The 23,781-nt window shown below is 37.2% G+C and overlaps 2 protein-coding genes, 1 long non-coding RNA gene and 1 pseudogene across 3 annotated transcripts; 2 read left to right on the forward strand and 2 right to left on the reverse strand.

The window, feature by feature from the left end:
* The first annotated feature begins 14,175 nt into the window (after positions 1-14,175).
* On the forward strand, positions 14,176-16,356 carry LOC113273839 (protein ABA DEFICIENT 4, chloroplastic-like). The gene is made up of 6 exons (XM_026523432.1): positions 14,176-14,329; positions 14,476-14,704; positions 15,343-15,443; positions 15,553-15,681; positions 15,810-15,898; positions 16,024-16,356. Exons 1-6 carry the CDS (start codon positions 14,279-14,281, stop codon positions 16,157-16,159), a joined length of 735 nt encoding a protein of 244 aa, XP_026379217.1. The 5' UTR covers positions 14,176-14,278; the 3' UTR covers positions 16,160-16,356.
* A 767-nt stretch (positions 16,357-17,123) lies between these two features.
* Positions 17,124-21,025, forward strand: LOC113275381 (annotated as a pseudogene).
* Positions 17,831-19,464, reverse strand: LOC113275382. Its single transcript, XR_003323565.1, has 3 exons — positions 19,222-19,464; positions 18,103-18,173; positions 17,831-18,022 (listed from the first exon to the last, which is right to left on the reverse strand). It is a non-coding gene; the product is annotated as an uncharacterized LOC113275382 (long non-coding RNA).
* A 67-nt stretch (positions 21,026-21,092) lies between the features above and the next one.
* On the reverse strand, positions 21,093-23,749 carry LOC113275380 (mediator of RNA polymerase II transcription subunit 10b-like). The gene is made up of 5 exons (XM_026524866.1): positions 23,456-23,749; positions 23,288-23,368; positions 23,088-23,190; positions 22,801-22,890; positions 21,093-21,459 (listed from the first exon to the last, which is right to left on the reverse strand). The coding sequence occupies exons 1-5, from the start codon at positions 23,659-23,661 to the stop codon at positions 21,388-21,390; spliced, it is 552 nt and encodes a 183-aa protein (XP_026380651.1). The 5' UTR covers positions 23,662-23,749; the 3' UTR covers positions 21,093-21,387.
* Positions 23,750-23,781: the final 32 nt, after the last annotated feature.

Genomic DNA, 23,781 nt, shown 5'->3' on the forward strand with positions numbered 1-23,781 from the left:
TTCGAATTTAAATATATCATTGGGTTTCCTAGAGGTGGTAGAAAACATGGGTTGTTGTCCGATTTCGACAAATCAGTCAAGGTGGCTAACGGCAGTGATGACAAGATGGCTCCTGCTGCTGTCATTGCTTCTCGAAGATGAAGGAGGGGTATGAGTTTAGAAGGATACAGACGGAGTTTATAGTTGCTGGCGATTCAGGGACTGAGTTCGAAGAACAAAGAAGAAGAAGAATGGCCGATATTGGCAGTTACGGAGCTGAGTCTAGTTTTCTGTTGTTGATTGAGATGATAATGACGCTGTGGAGTTGAAGATTGTTGTCAATCGAGATAAGAGCTCGAGAAAAGCTGCTGCCGTTGATGGTGATCATGGAACGAGATGACGATAGCAGTAATGATCGGTGATGTTTTGGAAGAACAAGGGACTGTCATCGATCATTGGCAGAGAACTCGAGCTCGATAGGGAAGTGATGATGATCGAGATGGAGTTGATGGAGGCAGTGACGGAAAAGCTGACGGTACATTCGATGCTGCTGGTAATGAGTTGATGAATCTCGTGATCAGAGGATGGAGTTGTGACGATGGCAGAGATGAAGAGGTTGCGGAAGAACAAAAGATGGAGGAGGGGTGTTGCTGCTGAATACAAGCCAGAGATTGAATGAGTTGATGGTGTAGGTGGGAAGTCCGAAAGTCGTACAAGTCAGAAGAAAACAATAGGGCAAGCACGTGATTAAGGAAGAGTACGTGTGGTGGGCCGTGGTGCAGCAGTTCTGCATAGCTCTAACGCGTAGATAAGAAGGTGTTGATTGTGTGTACTTCGGAGTATCGAGGAATGATACATAGACGGTGTAGATAAAGACATAAAGGGTTTACAGAGGATCGAACGAATAAGAAATCATATACACTCTACTAGAGTGTACCGCGATGCACCAAATTATCAGTGGGATAAACTCCGCCAACTTTGCATCTTTATCATGTACGAGTTTTGTGGATCGGGTAGGGTATTTGAAAGCTATAAATAGCAAGCAAAAAACTTAAGAGAAAATCACTTTTGTTGTATGATATTCAAATCATACCGACAAACATTTATAGCTCATCTTAAACGTAAGATGATGAGAAGTCAGGTGGCAGTTGGAAACTCGAATCCTTCATGGATTCATTACATTTACTAGTCATAACAAGATGCAATATGAGTCCTTCATGGACTACCACGCTAAAGTGCATCTATATTAGGATAATGTTGTTCGTTTTACAGAGTCAATCCTGGGGGGTTCAGCAGGAAAAACCCTTAAATCGCACCTTGAGCGATTATATTACTTTCTCTGCGCTTCATCTCAAACACCAACCTGTAATATTCAGGCCTCATGATTTTTATGGTGTGAGTCGGATCCGATCTTTTACGCTTTTTGGAGAGATTCCATCCTCTACCTTATTTTGAGGGGAATATACTATATGCCTACCAATCACGATGTCGATGTTCCTCTGCAGAGGGGTACATAACCACCATTGTAAATAGATAATTGACAATTATATAAATCCCACACATTTCTCTAATGCATGCATACTCAACAAAAGTTTCACATACTGGTACCAGCGCCACTTCAGGGGCATTATCATTTTCTCATTTTTAATGAGGTATAAGCTTAGAGAGTGTGGATCATATTCCGATAGTCTTCACGAGCACTATCTGTAGTCTCTCTTCAAGAGCACTACATATTAGAAAAGTGATTGGACTCTCCTTTAAGAGGCATATATGAGCCAGTTATTCAGGCCTCAAGCGTGTTTTAACACACGACTTGGTCATTGCGAGATGCATGATTTAACCTGATGTGACAACTTCTCGTGTCTGCATCCTCAAGCAAGTGACAAACAATATTTTCCCAGAGCTATTGCAGTTATTTGTTTTAATCATGAGTAATCTCCAACACCTCAATTACATCCAATATCTTGGTGTGAGAAAAACAAATGAGATGTTTCACGCCAATTCTTGTGGCAGCCAAACTTTCTTTGATCAAGATAAGGCTTAATCAGATAACCTATTTGATTGTCGACATCTCTTACTGCAACCCTTAGGTGATGCATGTCATATCTATGGATTCAAAGGAAAGCCTTTAAATTTGTCGACATAATACGTGCCATCTTAAAACGACAGTCTTTCTCCCCCTCATTAAGGCGGGAGAACCTTTTTAGGTTATCAACACAATTCGCACCATCATCTTGTGGTGACTTTTCTCCCCCTGATTAAAGTAGAAGAACCTTAAAGGTTATCAACCTTGGTCACGCCAACTTCTGGTGGCGGGTTGTCATGCCAACTTCTGGTGGCGTTTTAGTCTTCCTGATCATGGCGGAAATATTACTATCTCATTTATGGAAACTTCTGGTCCCATAATTGCCTGATTTTCGAAGGCAATTCTGCTCATGATAGTTTCTGGGTGTTAATTAAACCACACAATAAGTATCCCAAAAACAGCCGCAGGCTCGACAAGAGATGAGACATTTCACGCCGTTCCTTTTTAGCGGCTTACTTCCTCCCCCTAACGGCGGGAATACAGTCTCATCTTCAATAGGACATTACCAACACATGGTTTTAAATGTCTTATGAATCGAAACCAACATATATAGCTAGGTGACACTATGGACCAAACACGTAAATTGTAAGGTTGCTTCGCAAGACATAATTGATGGTAAATAGTTGGTCGAGCAATAAACTAAAGATGCTTAAGCAAAGAACTCAACTAGACCATGTCGAGTGCGCACATGTGCTAACTATATGCTCGATATAATACCAACTGAAGGCAAAGCATCAAAAACCAATAAATTTACCACCAAAATAAATGGACTTAGATGGAAAGTCCAAAAATGGATACACAACCACAAGATTTGCACAAACAGTTTGGCAAAATCTAACATCACGTGTTAATATAACAAGAGACCATCTAGTAGATGTGTCTATCACTACGATAAAGTATTGAAATAATTGTCCATACTGCAGTGTCAATAAGTCCTGCATATGCCACCTTGAATCCTTTCTAGGGATTAAAGTTGGTGTTTTAGCAACGGGTTACCATAATGTTAATGTTAATGCAATTTAACAACTAATTGTCTCAAGTACCAACAACACAATTTACATCCTCATATAATGGAAGCTTCAGGTTCTGTAAAGGATTTCCATGAGCATTTTGAATCGTCTACTCATCTTGGTAAAACTTTTGTTGTCCATATCGACCATGTCTAAGCATGAAAAATCAAGGTCATTAACTTCTGGTTAATGACACTGTGAGATTCTACTGATAGAATTTTCATATGGCACACCCCATAAAGAGAGAGCCTCAAGCTTCTCTTAACGTTCTTCTAGCACAAAAACAAATGAAGTAACAAAATACTCCATAAAAATGCTCATTTATTATTTCAAGGTGGTAATACCAAATATTTCTAAAACTCAACAAATTCTTCTGGAACCTGATAGAATATAAGGCAAGTACTACACCACCATATAAAATGATACACGCTCTTCTGCAGATGTTTATCATATTATTCGAACCTGAAATGCTATTTTTCACATTTCCAGAAACCTCTACAAGGTTATAAAATGGTTCGAAAATTCGTGTTTGTTGTTTCGTCTAAATTTGAGACAAGTATCTCCATCGTCCATATATATACTGGATTGATTACTTCTAGAATCCATATCCTTTGGAAAAGATAAGACGAGATAAAAATAGTAGAGTCACCAACAAAAACATTTGGTAATCATGGGCTACTTCGGGAACCCAAAATTTTATGGCTTATTCCTGAAATCCATGGACCACTTCTGGAGCCTAATATGGATTACCACATAAACCACATATTACACGTTGGACTGCTTCTGGAGTCGACAACGTCTCATGGATTACTTCGAGAATCCATTATTTACAAAACAAGGAAATAAAATAAACAGAACTTAAAAGCAAAAGGAAACATAAACATATATATGGTACTTAAAGGAAATAACAAATCTCCATTTTCGTCACCTTCAGGGTCGACGAAATATTAATTTCCAAGACTGCACATGGACATAGTCTTTGTGGAAAAATTTCCTAAATATCAGTTACATGTCACTTCAGGGACCACTGATAAAATCCGGCTAGCATTTGTACCGGGTCATTTTTGGGACCGATTAGCTAACCAGTACCATCCAATATCCATATCGTGTCGCGTAATATTCCAACTTCAGGTGGAATAATTTTCATTTCTAGAGATCATTTAGCGAAGAAAATTTGAATTTGTGTTGCCCCTGTGGGATGCAAGGATTCTTCGCTCTCATAGTACTCTCATTACATTAAAACTCTGAGTACCAAAAATAGAGAAAAAAGCAACGAGACAAGTAATTATCCACTATGAGTATATGAACTCACCGTTGATATACAATTCCGCTAATTAATTAACTTACCCACAAATATCAACTCTTGGCTGATATCTTAATTAAGAAAGAAACAAATTAGCCTTGATTCAGTCGTTTATCGAACTCATGGTAGAAATATGATTTGGAGAGCAGCCTACCCACGCATGATTAAATGGTGTCCTGCAAGACCTACACTCACCAAAATAACAATCATGTGAGTACAAAATTAGACAAGGATATATATATAATGAAGAAAATAAATTAAGCAGAGAGAAGAAGTGTCTGTCTGTCTTCTTTATGCTATCATTTCTCCATTTTCTTCGTTTGGAGATTTGAGCGGATAGCACATCGTTCCATATGTATCTGAGCATCTGTTCGAGAGCGATTTCGTGCTGATAACGTGTTGTATGATATTCAAATCATACCGACAAACACTTATAGCTCATCTTAAACGTAAGATGATGAGAAGATAGACGGAGACTTGACTATCTAGTTAGTTCACTAAATGGGTAATACACAAATAACATGAAAAGTTATATGGGAGAAATGGGACTTTCGTTTCCCTTTTCATTTCTTCTTTCTTAGTATACATTTCTTTCTCTTTAAAATGTACTCGTTACACAATGATACAATGGCCATTTATAGCCGAAGGGTGAAAATATAATGGTGACACGTAATAGTAACATGTGTCAGAATTACACCAGATTCTTAAAGGTTAAGGAATTAGTTATCCTTATCTAAATCAAAACTAAATCTAGGAAAAGCCTAGATTGATCTCGACGGTAAAAATGGTGGGCCATTCCACAAACTGTGTTTACACAATACTCCCCCTTGGACCACCATTCTAAGAAATGTTGACTTGTTACAGCTTTGCCGGTAAAATTCGATGGGGCAAAACCCCAGCAAATCCTTTGGCTCGTTAAAACCTTGTCAGAAAAATCCGACTGGGATAAAAAACTGGTGGAAGGAAAAAAGAGTACAACTCTTGGAGCTTTAAAGTGATGATGGTCGTCATGAATTTTCTCCCGTTGTTGAAACTGTGTCAGGAAAACCATTTAGGACAAAACCCGAGCTTAGAAAGAGGGTGGTCGCCGCCACAAAATATTTTCTTTGACAAGATTTACGCCAGGAAAACCACTTGGGATAAAACCTTAGCTCCTGCGTCAGGAAAACCACTTGGGGACAAAACCTGAACGCTTGTGCCAGGAAAATCGCTTGAGACAAAACCTGACCACCAAAATTCAGAATACTGCCGACATCGAAGAGCATGTTGCCTCGCTAAAAACCTCGTCTGGAAAACCACGTGGGACAAAACCAGACCAAAGGAAAAGAGTACAACGGACGTCGCCCAATGACAGTGCTGGATACGCATATGCTGCCTCGTTAAAACCTTAACAAGAAAAACCCCTCGGGACAAAACCTTGATGAAGGAAAAAGAGTACAGCGCGTTTAAGCTCAGCCAAAGATTCTACGAGTTTACTCCCCCTGAAGCATGACTTCTTAAAGCGGTTGGTGGTGTGGACATTTTACAGCCTTTAGAAAAACTGCTTTACTAAGTTCAGTTTATGGAGGATTGACTGCCATATTTTGCGCCGGCTGAACAATCGCCATTGTACACCTCGCATTTAAATCCTCCGCCCATTGCACACCAAATTCAGTTTTCCGCTTTAACTGTAGGCATAACAATGAAAGGCCTTTTGTAAACTCATAAATACCGTAAAATCAATTTCAGCCTCTAAAAGTGTAACCTGCAAAACAATAGTTAGAACACAACAAGATAATGCATGAATTATATTCGTATATGGTACTTCTGGACCATAAAGTATTATTTTTTACGTACGTATCTGATAGATCGATCACTTCCCATTTTTGGGAATCACATAGTAATGGTGCTAATGTTAGTAGCACAATAAGTATTACCAGTATCAAAAATTAGATACTTTAGTTTGTGCTAGCATACTCTCGAGCTTCTGGCCGAGAAATATTTTAATTTCAACGAGATCTCAAAATTTAGTTCAAGCGTGGATTTTAGCGCTATTAAGTGATCGTTAAGAGGTCAAGGATGATATCATCAACTTATCCGGAATTTAGTCATTTTTCAACAACTCAAAACACACAAAGGGTTGTTCACAAAATTCTCCACTTCTAACTGGTGATTATGACTTGATTTCAAGCCTGACATAGTTCAAAAAGTCAGGTGGCTGCCTGAGTTGGAAACTTGAATCCTTCAGGGATTCATTACATTCACTAGTCATAACAAGATGCAATATGAGTCCTTCATGGACTACCACGCTAAAGTGCATCTATATTAGGATAATGTTGTTCGTTTTACAGAGTCAATCCCGGGGGGTTCAGCCGGAAAAACCCTTAAATCGCACCTTGAGTGATTATATTACTTTCTCTGCGCTTCATCTCAAACACCAACCTGTAATATTCAGGCCTCATGATTTTTATGGTGTGAGTCGGATCCGATCTTTTACGCTTTTTGGAGAGATTCCATCCTCTACCTTATTTTGAGGGGAATATAGTATATGCCTACCAATCACGATGTCGATGTTCCTCTGCAAAGGGGTACATAACCACCATTGTAAATAGATAATTGACAATTATATAAATCCCACACATTTCTCTAATGCATGCATACTCAACAAAAGTTTCACATACTGGTACCAACGCCACTTCAGGGGAATTATCATTTTCTCATTTTTAATGAGGTATAAGCTTAGAGAGTGTGGATCATATTCCGATAGTCTTCACGAGCACTATCTGTAGTCTCTCTTCAAGAGCACTACATATTAGAAAAGTGATTGGACTCTCCTTTAAGAGGCATATATGAGGCAGTTATTCAGGCCTCAAGCGTGTTTTAATACACGACTTGGTCATTGCGAGATGCATGATTTAACCTGATGTGACAACTTCTCGTGTCTGCATCCTCAATCAAGTGACAAACAATATTTTCCCAGAGCTATTGCAGTTATTTGTTTTAATCATGAGTAATCTCCAACACCTCAATTACATCCAATATCTTGGTGTGAGAAAAACAAATGAGATGTTTCACACCAATTCTTGTGGCAGCCAAACTTTCTTTGATCAGGATAAGGCTTAATCAGATAACCTATTTGATTGTCGACATCTCTTACTGCAACCCTTAGGTGATGCATGTCATATCCATGGATTCAAAGGAAAGCCTTTAAATTTGTCGACATAATACGTGCCATCTTCAAACGACAGTCTTTCTACCCCTCATTAAGGCGGGAGAACCTTTTTAGGTTATCAACAAAATTCGCACCATCATCTTGTGGTGACTTTTCTCCCCCTGATTAAAGTAGAAGAACCTTAAAGGTTATCAACCTGGTCACGCCAACTTCTGGTGGCGGGTTGTCATGCCAACTTCTGGTGGCGTTTTAGTCTTCCTGATCATGGAGGAAATATTACTATCTCATTTATGGAAACTTCTGGTCCCATAATTGCCTGATCTTCGAAGACAATTCTGCTCATGATAGTTTCTGGGTGTTAATTAAACCACACAATAAGTATCCCAAAAACAGCCGCAGGCTCGACAAGAGATGAGACATTTCACGCCGTTCCTTTTTAGCGGCTTAGTTCCTCCCCCTAACGGCGGGAATACAGTCTCATCTTCAATAGGACATTACCAACACATGGTTTTAAATGTCTAATGAATCGAAACCAACATATATAGCTAGGTGACGCTATGGACCAAACACGTAAATTGTAAGGTTGCTTCGCAAGACATAATTGATGGTAAATAGTTGGTCGAGCAATAAACTAAAGATGCTTAAGCAAAGAACTCAACTAGACCATATCGAGTGCGCACATGTGCTAACTATATGCTCGATATAATACCAACTGAAGGCAAAGCATCAAAAGCCTATAAATTTACCACCAAAATAAATGGACTTAGATGGAAAGTCCAAAAATGGATACGCAACCACAAGATTTGCACAAACAGTTTGGCAAAATCTAACATCACGTGTTAATATAACAAGAGACCATCTAGTAGATGTGTCTATCACTACGATAAAGTATTGAAATAATTTTCCATACTGCAGTGTCAATAAGTCCTGCATATGCCACCTTGAATCCTTTCTAGGGATTAAAGTTGGTGTTTTAGCAACGGGTTACCATAATGTTAATGTTAATGCAATTTAACAACTAATTGTCTCAGGTATCAACAACACAATTTACATCCTCATATAATGGAAGATTCAGGTTCTGTAAAGGATTTCCATGAGCATTTTGAATCGTCTACTCATCATGGTAAAACTTTTGTTGTCCATATCGACCATGTCTAAGCATGAAAAATCAAGGTCATTAACTTCTGGTTAATGACACTGTGAGATTCTACTGATAGAATTTTCATATGGCACACCCCATAAAGAGAGAGCCTCAAGCTTCTCTTAACGTGCTTCTAGCACAAAAACAAATGAAGTAACAAAATACTCCATAAAAATGCTCATTTATTATTTCAAGGTGGTAATACCAAATATTTCTAAAACTCAACAAATTCTTCTGGAACCTGATAGAATATAAGGCAAATACTACACCACCATATAAAATGATACACGCTCTTCTGCAGATGTCTATCATATTATTCGAACCTGAAATGATATTTTTCACATTTCCAGAAACCTCTACAAGGTTATAAAATGGTTCGAAAATTCATGTTTGTTGTTCGTCTAAATTTGAGACAAGTATCTCCATCGTCCATATATATACTGGATTGATTACTTCTGGAATCCATATCCTTTGGAAAAGATAAGACGAGATAAAAATAGTAGAGTCACCAACAAAAACATTTGGTAACCATGGGCTACTTCGGGAACCCAAAATTTTATGGCTTATTCCTGAAATCCATGGACCACTTCTGGAGCCTAATATGGATTACCACATAAACCACATATTACACGTTGGACTGCTTCTGGAGTCGACAACGTCTCATGGATTACTTCGAGAATCCATTATTTACAAAACAAGGAAATAAAATAAACATAACTTAAAAGCAAAAGGAAACATAAACATATATATGGTACTTAAAGGAAATAACAAATCTCCATTTTCGTCACCTTCAGGGTCGACGAAATATTAATTTCCAAGACTGCACATGGATATAGTCTTTGTGGAAAAATTTCCTAAATATCAGTTACACGTCACTTCAGGGACCACTGATAAAATCCGGCTAGCATTTGTACCGGTTCATTTTTGGGACCGATTAGCTAACCAGTACCATCCAATATCCATATCGTGTCGCGTAATATTCCAACTTCAGGTGGAATAATTTTCATTTCTAGAGATAATTTAGCGAAGAAAATTTGAATTTGTGCTACCCCTGTGGGATGCAAGGATTCTTCGCTCTCATAGTACTCTCATTACATTAAAACTCTGAGTACCAAAAATAGAGAAAAAAGCAACGAGACAAGTAATTATCCACTATGAGTATATGAACTCACCATTGATATACAATTCCGCTAATTAATTAACTTACCCACAAATATCAACTCTTGGCTGATATCTTAATTAAGAAAGAAACAAATTAGCCTTGATTCCGTCGTTAATCGAACTCATGATAGAAATATGATTTGGAGAGCAGCCTACCCACGCATGATTAAATGGTGTCCTGCAAGACCTACACTCACCAAAATAACAATCATGTGAGTACAAAATTAGACAAGGCTATATATATAATGAAGAAAATAAATTAAGCAGAGAGAAGAAGTGTCTGTCTGTCTTCTTTATGCTATCATTTCTCCATTTTCTTCGTTTGGAGATTTGAGCGGATAGCACATCGTTCCATATGTATCTGAGCATCTGTCCGAGAGCGATTTCGTGCTGATAACGTGTTGTATGATATTCAAATCATACCGACAAACACTTATAGCTCATCTTAAACGTAAGATGATGAGAAGATAGACGGAGACTTGACTATCTAGTTAGTTCACTAAATGGGTAATACACAAATAACATGAAAAGTTATATGGGAGGAATGGGACTTTCGTTTCCCTTTTCATTTCTTCTTTCTTAGTATACATTTCTTTCTCTTTAAAATGTACTCGTTACACAATGATACAATGGCCATTTATAGCCGAAGGGTGAAAATATAATGGTGACACGTAATAGTAACATGTGTCAGAATTACACCAGATTCTTAAAGGTTAAGGAATTAGTTATCCTTATCTAAATCAAAACTAAATCTAGGAAAAGCCTAGATTGATCTCGACGGTAAAAATGGTGGGACATTTCACAAACTGTGTTTACACAATAACTTCTTTTTTTATTATTTTCTCTAGCCAGAAGACAGAAACAGAGAAAAATAAAGTTTTTGCTCCTGGCTTTTCTTGTGAACTTTTTTTTTTTAATTCAATTGCTTTCTTTCTTTCTTCTTTATTTATTTCTTAGTACTTTTTAGCTATGTCTAGCTAAACTTCTTATTGATTAGGGATGATTTCAAAGTCCTGAACAATGAAGGTTTAATTTCTTAAACCAAGTTTTATTTATTTGTTGATTATTTTTATTATTTTTTTAATGCTTAGTATTGGGTACACCATAGACTAAGGTGTTGCAACTACAATTCGTGGAAGTGTAGTTAAGGTCGTGACTCCATAAAGGAAGATGGAGAGACCACCGGTTCGATCAATGATCACCTATAAAGAAAGTAGATGAGTAAGGCACAACCTAATTTGTATCATTAATGAAATCATCTCATTTGATTGTCTTTGACTATGTCCATGAATCAATACTGGAGGACGCTCCGATGTTTAATGATTCCAGAGAACAATGAAATCCTAAAGAATTATGAGAACACACACGAGTCAATTAAAAAATCGTTCGAGTACATTAATGATTATTTATATATATAGTTGCTCAAGGAAATAAAGCACGGTGAGATCGAACCAAGCTTCTTATTGTTTAATGTCAACAAAGAGCATATTTGGCCTACACAATCCAGGTAGAACTTGGTTCTTTGACAAATATACATGTCTTCGGTGTTGTAGTGCTAACCAACCAAGTGTATGAGACTTACATGATTATTTGTCATAAAGCACAGTGGGAAGAACGAAGTCTCAAAGTATCAAGACTCGCCTTGTGGCATGAGGTTTCTCACAAAGTCCTGGAATTTTCCTCTTGTAATGATCGTTACAGCGTTCCGCTACTTAGTTAGCTTGGTAATTTCAAAAAGACTTGAAATGCAGCATATGTATGTCGTTGTTACGTATCTCTGAAAGAATCGAGAGATAAAAGATATTTACAAAAGGGCTTGATAGCCTTTTGTTACCCAAATTAAGTGACTTTAGACCACAAAGTGCGTTTATAATTAGACTTGATGCTCACTTATGGATTTAAACAATTATGTGAATGTGGTATAACTATCTAAGTGGCTATTTGATTTGGAGGGGATAGAAAAGTAAGGTATTTTTCCTTGCGTATTCACAAGCAAGTTCCTGGTTTGGAATTGTAGCTACCTATGTCGATGGTACAGACATGATGGGTGCTCTTGATGTAATAAGAGATCCTACAAGATACTCTAAATCCAAATTTGAGATGAGAAATCTGGGGAAAGCTCGATCGAATATTGAGCTCGTGGTATATTATTCCACCAGTTTGCATAAGTCTAAATTTGTCAGGCAATTTAACAAGAACATGCATCCTGCTAGCACCCTCATGGTTAGTCGAGGTTTACATGTAAGTAAGATGACGAAAATGTGTCCGGAGATGAATTTCCCTTATCTAACTACAATAGACGCATTATTGTACTTAGCATAATGTACTCGACCAAATGTTACATCCTCAGTAAACTTGTTATCTTGATGTAGCTCAGTGCCAACGCAACGTCATTGGAATGGTATAATGAACATAATCATATGCATAAAGGTAACCATTATCCCAGCAAATACATAAAAAAGGAATGCATAAGGAACCGCAATCCAAAGGTTGTTGATTATGAAGGAACAATAATATCTTTTCCAACGAAATTAAATCAGGGGGAGATATGGTAGACTATTTTCTAAGTCATTATCGATATTCCGTTTCGAAAATACATGACTAAAGGAACTGGCTGGAAAAACTCTGAAAGTAATCATGGGGAGATGCCGACATCAGGGGGAGGATCCAAGGATATGATGTCGACATATTTTACTTCGAAATTGAAGTTGTGTTGTACTCTTTTTCCCTTCGATCGAGAATAGATTTTCCCACAAGATTTTGTTACTTGGCGAGGTTTTTAATGAGACAACAACAAACACCGGGAAGTAATTTCTCAACTAAGGCTATTGTCTTTCCCATGAGGATTTTCTGCCTTAGGAGTTGTGAAGCAACTAGTCAACTTCAACGGAGCAAAGTAATCATCTGCAACAGATCACCTTTACTTGCATCTGTCACGTTGTACTCTTTTTCCTTCGTCAAGTTTTGTCCCACTGGGTTTTCCTTGTCAAGGTTTTAGTGAAACAACTTATTCGAGTCCAATTATTATAGGTTTGCTTAATATTGTACTCTTTTTCTTTAGTTCAGGTTTTGTCCTTCTGGGTTTTCCTGACGAAGTTTTAACGAAGCAATTAACTTCGACTAGTCGGTCCTTGAAGATTGTATTGCATGTGATGAACTACATGTAAATTACGAGACAACATGTGAAGTACTACATGTGAAGAGTTGTACCAAGGTTTTATCCCACTGGGTTTTCCTTGTCAAAGTTTTAGTAAGGCAATTGATTTCGGCACAAGTCATCAAGGAGAGAACGACATATCTAAATAACTACATCCAAAGCATTATATGTGAAGCACTATGTATAAAGTTTTGTTATTGAACCGCACAAGGAGGAGTGTTACAAGGCATGCGGCCCAAGGATGTGTGGTCCATCTAGTTTTCCCTTTTATTTGTATATAAAGAAACATATGTATTACAACAACTAATCTCTCTAATAAGATGATTCTCCTTCTTGTCTCTACATCTTCTTCCATCACCTCTGATTCTCCTTAATCAATTAAAAGATTTTAATGAATTTTTCCCCCTGTTATTAAACCTGAATTATCATTCAACATATATTGTAGAATAGATTAGCTCAAAGAGTTTTTTATGCTTATTTTAGAAATATGAACTCTAACTGAATGACATGGATCACATAGTCTCCCTCATACGTAATCAAGGAAAGATTTTTCTACATAAATTTCTTCGTCGGTCTCGAATTATTAACACTTAATAATGATAAACACCATGGTTGGCCATTTTGCTTGGCTATAGTTTCAATACAATATACAACCATCACAACCCTCGCTTAGCCTAATAGAACAGAGTTTGAATTGATCTTGACCGGATACCAACAATGGGATTCGACGGTGGAGAAGATATACCATTTTAAAATAAAATAGATACGAGAGAGATGTAACAAGAAAAAAGAAAGAAAATCAAGCAGATATTAATATACATACCTAAACTTAATTTCCGTACTTTAGGGAAATCAAATTACCGTCAGGCAATTTTTAGCTACAACGCGCATTTGTTCCCCATTAAAACCAAGAGATATGGCCATATTATAGCTAATCAATGACCTATAAAGCTAAGCCAAATGCACTGCCGTAGGCCTGTAGTGCTTGGCCATTTTAGGGCCGACTTATCCACGTGCTAGTGCCCTACGGCTCCACCGTTTTTTATCCTAAGCATTTTTCCAAACAATCACTATACTGCCACTGTGATAGTGTTCTCTCTCTAGCGAGTCTGATGAGTTGCGTGTCCCCTCATTGTTTCTTACTAGAGACAGTGGAAATCTACTCATCCCAATCCAAAATCGCTGTTTTTTTTTTGTTGTTTTTCTTTTTGAATTTATATATATTTATTTAATTTAAAGAACAGAAAAAAGAATGAGTAGTTTATCATCATTATTAGTGTCTCAGATCAGATGGCTTCTTCTTCTTCTTCATCTTCAATTTACTCTCAAATTTCTCTCAAGGTCTCTTTTTTAAAACTTAATCTCTCAGTTGGGTAACCCCAATTTTCATTATTGCACACATTACTTTCTAAAGATTTGATCTTTTGGATAATTTTTGATTGATTTTTCTTATGGGTTTTGTTCTATCCTTTCTTTTCTTTTTGTAGGTTGGCCGGTCCTGGCAACTCCATTCTACTCATGATGGGGTACAGCGGCGTGTCATATCCGTTGGTATTGGAGGTTCGGATACTGAATTGTTTGGAACAAGAGTGGTGGGAACAATTGGGACAAAGCTAAGCAACAAATGGAGTTTTGCTGGTGGATCTAGAGTTGTTGTCATATCAGATGTTGCTAAACTAAACCCCTTTAGGAAATGCTGTGGAGTTTCTGCTTCTTGTAAGCAACTTCTTTTGGTCTCTTCAATTTTGCTGCTGGGCAGTTTCCTTTTACCTATATTACTAGGTGTTTGCAAAAGTTCTAACCTGGATTGTGCCAGTAGTAGAAGCAGATATGTTGCTAGATTGCTAGATTGCTAGTTTACACATCTATGTTCTCCTTAATGTGGAAACAATGATTAGAGAGCTATACAGTCGTTTACATTCTTCTTGGTTGCAATTGTTGTTTGGAATTTTGATTGTTTAATCTTGCTAGGATACTGGATGCTGTCTGAGACTGATAGCCGTATAGGAGTTCTTTACTGTAAATGAAGTGAGCATGTCATTTTCTTGTCTTATGACCGTCTCAGTGCTCTAGATTGCTTGTTGGTTCAAGCAGCTTGGGCATTCACATAAGAGCGGGGAAACTTTCAAATAAGTGAGTGAAATATGTATTAGAGATGGAAGAATCTTACAAGGTTTAGATGGAACCTAGTAACAGTGTTCAATACCAATGATCAGACAGTCTTCAACACCTCATGTCCTTGTGTGATTGATTACATTTGTACGCTTATCTTGGTTCACTGATCAAGTGATCAGACTCTTTTTGTTCCTTTTGTCTGCTTTTTTCTTTTCTGAATGGGTTAATCTTGTTTGCAGGGTATGCAGGCTCTCAAATTGCTAGCAGTGCATTCACTCTAGGAACAGTTGCTGTTCTTCCATTCTATACCCTCATGGTTCTAGCCCCAAAAGCCGAGTTGGTAAGTGGAGACTGGCTTTACTCTTCTGTTTATCAACAACTTCGTTTTGGTGTGATATCACGTGAGATAAATAAGCAATAATGATTTGATTGAAACATTTAAAATGCAGACAAAGAAATCTGTGGAGAGTGGTATACCGTATGTCGTCCTTGGTCTACTGTATGGATATCTGTTATACCTATCTTGGACACCTGATACCATTCGGATGATGTTCGCAAGCAAATACTGGTTGCCTGAGGTAACCATTTTTTTACTTGTACGCTTTACAAATTTGTTGCACTGTTAGTTCTTCCAGCTCCAGTTGGAATGAAAAATAAAATAAAAATCCCCTACAGTTGATTTGTAACAAACAGAAGTTATCCGCAGCTGCCAGGTATAGCGAAGATGTTCTCCAGTGAGTTAACGTTAGCATCTGCATGGATTCACTTGTTGGCTGTCGATCTCTTTGCTGCAAGGTATCTCTCTTTCTTTCACTCTTCTGATGTTTCTCTGTTTGGGGAGAATGGGATCATAGTACACCAAGGCAGAAGTAAGGGAGGTGGTTTAATTTCTGACATGTCTTATTCTTGTGTCTCACCAGGCAGGTGTTTCTCGAGGGCCTGGAGTTTGACATCGAGACCAGGCATTCAGTTTCTTTGTGTCTGCTTTTCTGTCCAATTGGAATAATTGTTCATGTAATGACAAAGTTATTAACAAAAAGATCGGGTAATACCTAGCAAGGCATGTAATAGTCTGAACAAATTATCGCAGAATCAATGAATTTGCGTGAGAATCCTATTTGACAACACTTTTGAGCTAAATTTTGTACAGATACAAGCATCTTTTTCTTTCTAGGAGATGCTGTTTTTACCTTTTTATGTATTGAGACTGAAATGATGCCACGGCTGGCTTTTGAGTTGTTTTCTTTTTTCTAGAGCTTTGTTAACTTCAAGTTTTCTCTTTGTATCAATCAAGTTTACAAATCAGCTGCCCGTAAGAAGACTCCGGCCAGTCCGCTTAGGCCGAGCCTTTATTAGCGACCTCTTCCTTAATTAACATTTCCTGTCAGGGAAAGAAAGATGGACTTGCCTAGTTTAAGATTTTTAGACAAGGAAAATGAGCTTGATATTTGTGGATCTTGAGCAGTTGGCCAGTTGAGTTCATAGACGGATGTAAACAAGGTGTACGAAGTAATGTAAAAAGAGATTGAAGTATGAACAGAAAACTAAAGATGACAAGTTTACAGTTTTAAAAGCTTTTGGACAAAACATGGAAACTGTTTATTCACAGCTAGGTGTGAAGTATGCAACCAGCACCATTTCAGCCTTTAAATCAGCTAGGTCCAGATCGTCTGTGCCACTGCTTGGGTGTGCCCTATGTGCCACACCAATAGAAACACGGTATTTTCTCTTGGATTTGTAATATCTTCTTTAACTAATTAATTATCTTTCCTAATCGATTAGTGTTGTATAAATAGAAAATCTATTTAGTTAGTCATGGTTAATGAGAGGAATGATATGGCGTGTTTCTATTGGTATGGCACATAGGGCACACACAAGCAGTGGCACAGACGATCTCGACCCGAAAACATGTATTGCATAATCTGAAAACGCTTAAAGAATATTCTCTTTATTAAATGATGAAAATCTTCCAATATTTCTTTCTATATCAGTTTCGTTTCACATTTATGATTATTGCAGTCCAATCCAATAGAATCCAAAACAAAAGCATTTATATCATAGAGTATATGTATGATACATACTTCAAATTATTTCTCCGACTATAAATCTCTTCCTCTTTCTCTCTTGTCTATCTAAGAAACAATGGACATGTCAAGTGCTCAAAAAATAGTTCTTGTGTCATTGATATGTTCTATGTTCCCAGTGATTTATAGTTGGGGAATTGATGGTCACTATGCAGTTTGCAAAATTGCTCAGGTAAACAACTTTTCACTCTTAAGTTTCTTAATTTGTTTCGTTTTTCATCTTCCAAATGCAACGATTTCTCTGTATTTTGGGTATATAGCCACTGTTGAATGAAGCTGCAGCAGATGCTGTCAAACAATTACTTCCCAAGTCTGCAGAAAATATTTGGGAAGTACGTGTTCATGGGCAGATAGGGTTAAATTCAGATATCACTGGTCATCCCCACTTCATTACATTGACACACCTAGAGCTGGCAAACGGGCCGGGGCTGGCTTGTGACCAACCCGCGGGTTACGGGTTAATACAAGCCTAAGCTTGCGGGTTGAAATTCTTCACGGGTGGTCATTTCTCCAACCCGCGCCCGTCCCGGATAAAGCTTGCGGGTTCACGGGAACTCACGGGTTAGCTGGTTTTTGTTGAGTCAACTCGCCAGAAATCGATTTCTGGGCTATTTCCGGCCACATTCAGGCCATCTAAAGCTCATTCCCAACCTAAGTACTTAATTTAACATTCATCATTTCATCTAATTCATTTGATTTCGATTCAAAAACTCAAAATTGCAAAACTAAACTACTTTGCAATTATATTAGAAGATGGTTCAGCTGCTTCAGCATTATCAGTTTTGGACTTGTTATTTATCAGGGATGCTTCATCAGTCTTCTCTTTGTTTTTCATCTGCAACAACCATAGCTTAGTTAAAATGAGAAGCTATACGGAAATTTCTTTACACTGCAATTGAGATGACAAGTCTTAACCTTTATTTCCAACTGGTTGACCGGCTTCTTCTTTACTGCTTCCTTGCTAGTCTTCATTATTGCAGTTATGCCTTGCAAAAACAGAATTCAATTATCAATGTGGCTCAAAAGCTAACACAAAACCATCATTTCATATCCAGAACATGAACTCTTGTGCATATTATTATTATTTCAAATACTAAATAAAGCATGTGAATAATAAAAAGGGAATCTTCAAACCCATATAGCATCTCAGTCACTACTCTTTGGGTCTGGCTCTCTTTTGCAGACATTATAATTAATGACAAGACATATTTCATGGTTTCAGTTCTCTGTACGTCGATTGACACTCTTACTGGTTTACAGTATCCAACTTATACACAATATGCAGAAGTAGTTTATCTAATTCTGACTATGAAAGTCAAAATCAATCATAAATCCACATAACAACAAACAATCATGTAAAATAGGAGATATGTCATGCATACACTATGAGAGGGTAAAACCATACAAGGCTTAATTTATGCCACAAAACAGAAAACTGGACGGAATTAGAAATGAGACGGGACTCCTCTAAACTAGTCCAGGAACATTATTTCCACCAGAAATAGTATCAAACAGTTCATGTGCATTTCAAATTATCTGCAGGATTTTTAAAAATTCAAATCCACATAAGAAATACTGACATCTCTCTGTGTGTATGCATATGCAATTTAAACATGGATTTCGGATATAGACAAATGAGATGAATAGAAATCATTTCAAATACTTATCATCAACCAAAGAAATAAAATTCAGTTGATTTGTGCGTACTTATCATCAATCAAAGCATGTTAACAAATGAGTTGATTTGCATAAATGAGCTACAGAGACAAAATCATCAAAAAGACCAAAATTATGATGAAAATCATCATGAAAATCAAAGACCAAAATTAAAGATCTAAAATCAAAAATCCCCAAAATTAAACAGGACCCAATATAAATTTCATCATATAAGCAACAAAACTTAAGTTGCATGTTAAGATCTAAAGTTCTAAACATTTCTGAGAGGAAAAAAAAAACTCAAAATTATACAATCCCTAAAACAGAAAACTGGAACAGAAATTATTCTTAAGATTTGAGAGTATGAGAGATTCTTACCCCTTGGTGAGATCTGATTGAGTTCGAGAGATTAATCCTTTGAGTTTCTGCTGAATAGATTGAGAGATTGCTTCTGAGTTAGGGTTTTCTGATTATGGGTTATCTTTTGAGAGATTTAGAGATCGAGAGATTGCTTCTGGGTTGCAGGGTTAGAGAGTTTTTGTTTTCTTTTTCTGGTGAAGAGGGTTTTCGTTTTTAGTGGTTTTCGTGTCATTGTGTTTGTGTGACACGCGGCCTAGTGAACTGAGCCGGGTTACCCGCGGGTTTCACGGGACGGGACGGGCCAACCCGTTTCTTCACAAGCCACTAATTATACAACCCGCGCCCGTCTTGTTTAGTTACGATCCGGGACGGGTGCGGGTTTTCACGGGACGGGACGGGCCAACCCGCGGGTTTTGGCTCGGATTGCCAGCTCTAGACACACCTGATTCTCTCTGCACCTATCAATACAACAGTAAGTTCAATTCAGTATTCTCTTATTAGCCAGCAGTATAACTCTCACCAATAAAATGGAAATTGTGGCAAACTGTGGACAACTATTATGCATGCCAGAAACTTCCTAAATCATTTCGTCCATCATTCTGAAATTGCAGGGGACTGCAAGGATGAAGACGGAGAAAAAGGAAGGTGTGTTGCAGGGGCAATAAACAATTACACTGATCAACTTCTCAGCTACAGAACCTCAACATTTTCTCAAGCCAACCAATGTAAATAAAGATTAGAAAGATTACTGTTGAATCTTAAGTTTTTTTCATGGTTGCTTCATAATTTCTAACGGAATTTCAAATGTCAGATAATCTAACAGAAGCTCTTTTATTCCTTTCTCATTTCATCGGTGATATCCACCAGGTACAACTATGATTACTGGAAATTATTTACCCTTGTGTGAAATCAAGTTCTACTCTCACCCTTCTTCGATCTACCAAGTTTTCTTCAATAACAATTGATCGATTTATGTGCAGCCATTACATGTGGGTTTTACTTCAGACAGGGGTGCAAATACTATTGATGTTCATTGGTACAGGAGAAAAACAGTTCTTCACCATGTAACTACCGTTTTTTCTTTCCGTCTGATGTATCTAAATTAAGCTTTTATTAGTTAGACAGCTAGTAATTATGAATGTAACAGGTATGGGATAATAGCATCACTGAGACATCCCAAGAAAGGTTTTATGATGCAAGTGTAGATGACCTGATCACTGCTATCCAGAGAAATATTACGGTGACACTTTTCACATCAAAGACCAACTTTTCAAAATTAGGAAACACCTTTTATGACTAAAAGATAACATATGCTTTTTCAATGACAGGGTCCATGGGCAGACCAAGTACCAAAATGGGAGAAATGCAGCCTCAATAAGACTACTTGCCCAGACATGTAGGTTTCTCTTGCATAACTTTTACTTAGATAAAGGTATTACTGTTATATATTCTGTTCCTAATTCAATTTTTCTATCTTCTGCACAGATATGCATCTGAAAGTATCAAAGCTGCATGTGAATGGGCATACAAAGATGTCAGTGAGGATTCAGTACTAGAAGGTAATTAAACCATCACACTATCTCTTTTGCATACTAATTTCTCTGAATTGCTGAAAACTAATGTCACATTTGTTCTCTCAGATGACTATTTCCTATCCCGGTATCCTGTGGTCAACAAGCGTCTAGCTCAAGGTGGAGTCCGTTTGGCAGCCACACTCAACCGTATTTTTTCATGAATATCAAATAATGTAAACCAATTATTATTGCTCCTTGTAACGAATAAGATAATACACTATCTATATTAATACATAAAGCAAGGAGGTATTTCGTCTTAAGCGAGTTAATGACCTTGATCTAGGTAGATGTTCTTAATGGCGATAGTGCAACTTTAAAGAAACCATGGTTTTGTTAAAAAATTATCCATATGCTACACAGATAAATTCTCCGTTCATATCTGTTATCTATAGAAAGCTACTTTTGTACAAGTGGAACGAACCTAACGATGTATTCTAATTAACACAAAAACGAGGAAGAATACAACATACACGGAAAGAAGATTCATCATTCACTGTTCAAATGATATCTATATAAGTGCCATGGACAATGAAGGAAAAAAGTAAATGAGTGACTCGAGTTATTACTAATACTAACTGCAGGGTAGATTCTCGTTCTTCTTTCTTTCTTTCTACTGCTCACTCTTAACTTTCACATCTCCATTTGGTAGAATAGTTTGTGCCTGTGCAAGTCGCTTCGACTCCTGTAAGAAACATTTAGAGTAAGACATAATAATAGCAGAGTACAATATACAAATGAGCGCCCAAAGCACCATAAAACTGAACGACAACAAAGCATGAAAGCACCATAAAACATAGAATTAGGTTGGATAACTTCAGGTAAGATGGCATAGATGATTTGAGGGAAAAGTTTTTGCCGTAGCAGTGCTAGAGCATTATTGAACTAGCAGGCTAATAGACGTCGGATCCGACAGATTTGATGTCATCCAACCCATGGATTAACCATGGTTATTTAACTATATGAAGTTTTTTTTTTCTCTTTTCAAGTTCTAGTTTTAATTGGATTTTGTTAATTCATGGCTGCTCTAGATACTTCAAAGAACAAATCTCTATAGGTATATATGATGATAATCATTTATCGATACCTAAATGAAATCAACGTAAAAAGTAATCTACCAAGATAACCCATGAACCTAAAATCCTTGCATCTTACGGGCCAATGGGAAGACCTCTGTTTTGAAAGATTGGTTTCTGATCAAAGGAAGAGTTGGTAATGCACTGATCATTCTTCTTGCTATGAGAAGGTTCGGGAATTACTATCATGTAATTAGGAAGAGAAATACTATAAATAAAATTACCATCAGATGAAGAAGGCAAAGCCGCAGAAAATCTTTCGATTTGGGACAGTTTCGTCGTCAACTAAGTATCATGGAAGATACTGTTTCATGATAGTTATTAATCATTATTACTGATTAATGGAATTAATCAATACGATACAAAATGTGATAACATACTGTTAAGTATCATCCTAACAACGATCATGGTTAACTTACAATTTCACGATAGTTAATCATTATATGTGATACGATCATGGTTAATCGTTATTATACTGATTTTGTCATAATTAACATACTGTTTCATGTAACTCTTCACAATTCATATATAAGGGATCTTAGTTTTACTTAACTTGTCAGCTTCTTTGAACCTAATTCGAATGATTATATCTTCATATATCCGACCATTTATTGATCTGATGTAGATCAGAGGATGCTGATTTTTGCTTTCAAGAAATTAGTTATGACAAAATTTAAAAGAAACTAGCTATGGTTAACTCATGGGTTAGATGACATCACATCTACCGGATCCGACGTCTATTAGCCTGCTAGTTCAAAAATGCTCAAGCATTGCTAGCGCAAAAAATTATCCTGATTTGAGATAGTTCAGACGATGCAAAAGTTTTACCAAGGTCTACAAAGACCCCATAGTTGACTTCCGAATAGAAAGCTTGTGACAACTGAATGAACTTCAGTAGGTAAGAGCTGCGCAGTATGAAAAGAAAAACATGGTGGTTACAATTAACTTACGGCAGCAGAAGTCGCGCGTATCTCCCTGTAAGCTTCCACTTCATCAGGAAATGCTTCTTCCAGTTCCTCCAAAATATGTCGCCGCAGACCCTGTGCCCATAAAGAAAGTAAAGAATTAAAACTACAATCGCATCAAAAAATTGTCCTAAAACTCAAAATCATGAATACTTAATTTATCATCCTTCTTCTGCTACACCTTCTTTCATATTTCTTAACAAGGTTTCTCAAACAAGGATGTATGGAAAAATTCTCCTAATACAACCTGCGGAAATGCAACAAAAGAATACCTTGAATGCATCGGTTTTGCCTTTTGTAATCTGGTTCCTGGCTATACAGCTATTCAGCACATCCCGTGTAAATTCATCCGGATTCTTCCCATCATCAATTAGACTAAACACAACCACAAACCACACCAGTTTGAAAAATAAATAAAATAAGAATCAATGAATTTCAAAATTTCCCAACAAAGAGCATAAAAGAAACTCACTTAAGGACCTCAACTGGAACTTGAATTTTACAATTATCTGACAATCTCTGCAAATTATCAAGCTCAGATACAACAGCGTTTCTGCAAAAACCCATAAAACCAATAAAATCTTCACACAGTCATGGACAGAACTTAATAAGGAAGATGAAGATGAAGAATTGGATTTACATGCGTTCAAGAAGAGGGAGTTGAGAGGCCATGTTGAAAGATGAAACAGTGAGGTAAAGCTGGTGAAGAAGGCCGAGGACTTTCTGGATTGAGTTTATAACTTGAATCAGATTCTGCTTTGCTTCATCTTGTTCATTGTTAGAGACTACTCCACCATTCCCATGACCAATACCTGTACTCCCTGAAGATATCTGTGATAGATCCATACTCTGATGGAATCGCTCTGGAGCGGGATAGGATGAGAAGGGTTGATTTGATCAGAGCTCCCTCTAGGTTTTGGAGAGCAATTAAATAAATAAGACTCAATTTTAAACTATTTCAATTTG

The sequence above is a fragment of the Papaver somniferum genome, chromosome 4 (genome assembly GCF_003573695.1).
Source record: "Papaver somniferum cultivar HN1 chromosome 4, ASM357369v1, whole genome shotgun sequence".
In the NCBI taxonomy this organism is placed as follows: domain Eukaryota; kingdom Viridiplantae; phylum Streptophyta; class Magnoliopsida; order Ranunculales; family Papaveraceae; genus Papaver; species Papaver somniferum.